Source organism: Nanorana parkeri, unplaced genomic scaffold (assembly GCF_000935625.1).
Source record: "Nanorana parkeri isolate BGI_ZX_2015 unplaced genomic scaffold, ASM93562v1 scaffold112, whole genome shotgun sequence".
Taxonomy (NCBI): Eukaryota; Metazoa; Chordata; class Amphibia; order Anura; family Dicroglossidae; genus Nanorana; species Nanorana parkeri.
Genome location: NW_017306380.1, coordinates 362,423 through 366,130, shown reverse-complemented (window position 1 = coordinate 366,130; position 3,708 = coordinate 362,423). Strand labels below are relative to the sequence as shown.

General features: G+C 39.7%; 1 protein-coding gene across 1 annotated transcript in view; it reads left to right on the top strand.

Annotated features, from left to right (window-relative positions):
* Nucleotides 1-3,708, top strand: part of NR4A2 (nuclear receptor subfamily 4 group A member 2) — a 10,888-nt gene that overhangs the window by 136 nt on the left and 7,044 nt on the right. The window contains exons 2-3 of the mRNA XM_018553165.1: nucleotides 49-927; nucleotides 3,314-3,443. Of these exons, the coding sequence (XP_018408667.1) occupies nucleotides 64-927; nucleotides 3,314-3,443 (994 nt within the window). The 5' untranslated portion in view covers nucleotides 49-63. The remainder of the gene's footprint in view (nucleotides 1-48; nucleotides 928-3,313; nucleotides 3,444-3,708) is intronic.

The window sequence follows — 3,708 nt, the reverse complement described above, 5'->3', positions numbered from 1 at the left end:
ATGGGGGGAAAATGTATGCAGTTGAACAGCTTGGGTATCTATTTAATTGTCTCATTTACAGCCATGCCCTGTGTTCAGGCTCAGTATGGGTCGTCGCCACAAGGAGCCAGCCCAGCTTCCCAGAGCTACAGTTACCACTCATCAGGAGAATACAGCTCCGATTTCTTAACTCCAGAGTTTGTCAAGTTTAGCATGGACCTGACCAACACTGAAATCACTGCCACCACTTCTCTCCCCAGCTTTAGTACCTTTATGGATAACTACAACTCCAGCTACGACGTCAAGCCACCTTGCTTGTACCAAATGCCAGTGCCTGGGCAACAGTCCTCCATAAAAGTGGAAGATATTCAGATGCACGGCTACCAACAGCACAGCCACCTGGCAGCCCAAACTGAGGAGATGATGGCACATTCAGGCTCAGTCTACTACAAGCCTTCTTCACCGCCAAACTCCAACACCCCAGGCTTCCCAGTCCAGCACAGTTCAATGTGGGATGATCCTGGTAGCCTCCACAGCTTCCACCAGAACTACGTGGCCACCAGCCACATGATAGACCAAAGGAAAGGCCCTGTGTCCAGACTGTCCTTGTTCTCTTTCAAGCAGTCCCCTCCTGGGACCCCGGTGTCTAGTTGTCAAATGAGGTTTGATGGCCACCACATCTCCATGAACGCTGAGGCAGCTGGTGCCCACCATGTGGTGGATGGACAGACTTTTGCAGTGCCTAACCCTATCAGGAAACAAGCGGCCATGGGCTTCCCTGGACTTCAACTTGGCCATCATGCGTCTCAGCTCATAGATAGCCAGGTCCCTTCACCCCCTTCCAGAGGGTCCCCATCTAACGAGGGGCTTTGTGCTGTGTGTGGAGACAATGCTGCTTGCCAGCACTATGGAGTTCGCACGTGTGAAGGGTGCAAAGGGTTCTTCAAGGTGAGTAAAAGGCTTAACAAGACTTAATTCCAAGTCACCAGCTTGTACACTGCCACACACAAGTGAACATTCAATGGGAAATGCTTGCAGAACATTAACAGAAATTGTATCATTATCCAGATCAATACAATTAAGCTGCTTTTAAAACATTGATAAAAGGCACAGCAAAACAAACAGCAACACAATGTAAAGAAACACTCTTGACACCTACATGCATTACATACATATGTTGTCAGGTTATTAACAGTAAATAGCATTATCCATAAGAACCTACCCTGCCATTGATACATTGTGAACCTGACATTATATTCTAAATAAACTACCTTTGTAAAGTTGATACTTTGTTAACAGGAAAGGCAAAGCAAACGAGCAGCATTTACATTGATTCATTTGATACAGTACAAACCTTGATACATTATTAACCATGAATGTGAGAAAGACTATTTATAACAGAGCATTATAAAACGTCTGCTTTCAGAGTACTGATACATTGTGTACAACTTAGACAAAGCAAGCAATTATGGTTTAAAGCAGCTCATTTGATACATTGACATACAATGTGGTGGTGCCACTGTTAACTGTCATCCAGACATCCAAAAATGTTCCTTTATTGACATACAAAGGTTGATGGTTATTAACAATTCATAACAGTCCATTTGCAAACACTTCACTTCCAAATGTTGATACATTGTTAATAGATAATTCAATTGCTTTAGAATGATGATTATTGAGTTCAGTATAAGCAACATTGTCCATAGCAGAGCATTCTATAACACCTGATCTAGGTTACAGGAAATGTACTTGGCACTACTCATTAGCGCACCTTATCAATGTTCTATAAAACTGATACTTTGTAGCACTGCTCTCAGCAGCACATCCTAAATGGAACTTATTCCAAAACCTTCACACTCCCTGTCAGATTTATTCTTGGAAGACAAATGTCATGAAAGTCTTGTCACATGAACAGCAAGTGTATTATCCCAAACAACACATTCCCATGCAAATGCCTTTAGACACTTTGCAATATACCTTTACATAGGATATGATGGATATTAATACCTTTACATAGGATATGATGGATATTAATACCTTTACATAGGATATGATGGGTATTAATACTTTTACATAGGATATGATGAATATGAATACCTTTACATAGGATATGATGGCTATGAGTACCTTTACATAGGATTTGATGTATATTAATATCTTTACATAGGATATGATGGATATTAATACCTTTAAATAGGATATGATGGATATTAATACCTTTACATGGGATATGATGGATATCATATACATACATATTACATAGGATATGATGCATTTTTATATCACTGATTTGGTCAGAGATGTGGGTTGTATTATTTTTTTTTTCACTGACAGGAAACATCTTACAGTCAATGAGGCTGATTTACTAAAGGATTTGAGACTGTACACAACAAATCGTGTGAAGATTCACATCAATTATCCATTCATGTGCAGATGAAATAAGCAAACAGGGATTTTGTTTTCACATGGCTGAGTAACTGAAATGAATGGTCACACTATACTTTATCAGATCTTTTGGTAAATCAGATGTAAGAGTTATAATACTACTACCCATAATTAAATTAAAATAAAAAAAAATGATAGGAATAATTATTATAATGGTCTATGTCCAAAAACGAAGCTCTATTCTAAACTATTACAAATATAACACAATTTGGGAGCAATTCTTTCAGTGCTGGGCATAATGAGGGCAATGAGTGTCATTTTAATTGGTCACATTCTTGTCACTAAGAAATTAATAATAGATGCAAAATCTTGAAGCAAAGCCTTAACACTTTAATAATCCTCGTGCATGATAACACAAGCCAGTGATGACATATAGTGTGAACAATTAAATCGTGCCTCAATCCCTTCCATTTTTTTTTTGCTCTGCTTGTGTTTGGGTGAACACAGATCTGTTTTGCATGTGCTCCCAGCAGCCATCCCCCTTTTCAGATTTAAATTGCTTAGGACAGAGAACCGTGTCTGAACTAACCAAGTGGAACAGAATTCCCTATGGTGAAATTAAGTGATCTCTTTATTCCAGCGTCCTGATTGAATAATCTTATCATTTGAAATAGAGACCTCTCTGAGGGATGTAAATAATATGAACGCTCACGGAATTGTATTTACTGATCGTCTGCTCCTTGTCTTGCTGGCATAGTAAACGCAGCTAAGAGCTGCCATGACGCCACCACTACTAACTCTCAATGTTCTGCTTGTTAAATGCCCCGAACACACACAGAGACACCCATAGAAAAGGCACCCAGCACCTCACACCAATTATCTCCATCATGACAATCAAACCAGCGCGATGTTCTCATTGCCGACTCTTCTTTCTCCTTTCTTTTCGCAGCGCACAGTCCAGAAAAATGCCAAATATGTTTGTTTAGCCAATAAAAACTGCCCGGTGGACAAACGGCGGAGGAATAGATGTCAGTACTGCCGATTTCAGAAGTGCCTAGTTGTTGGCATGGTCAAAGAAGGTACATCCTCATTCATTCTATATGGTGCCCGCGACAGTCTCTGTGGGCACCATGACTTTGGAGAGCGAATGCAAAATGTTTGTAGTAAACTTTGTATGCAGCTTTTTGCTACTCTGTAACGTGTCTGTTTGTGAGAAGTAATTTATTGTGGAGAGGAAATGTGTGGATGTATTTATCACAGATCTTTGTGGACAGCAGTAGAAACCATGTGCAATATATGTCTATTTATTTATCTCTCTAGTTATCTATCTATCAATATATATAT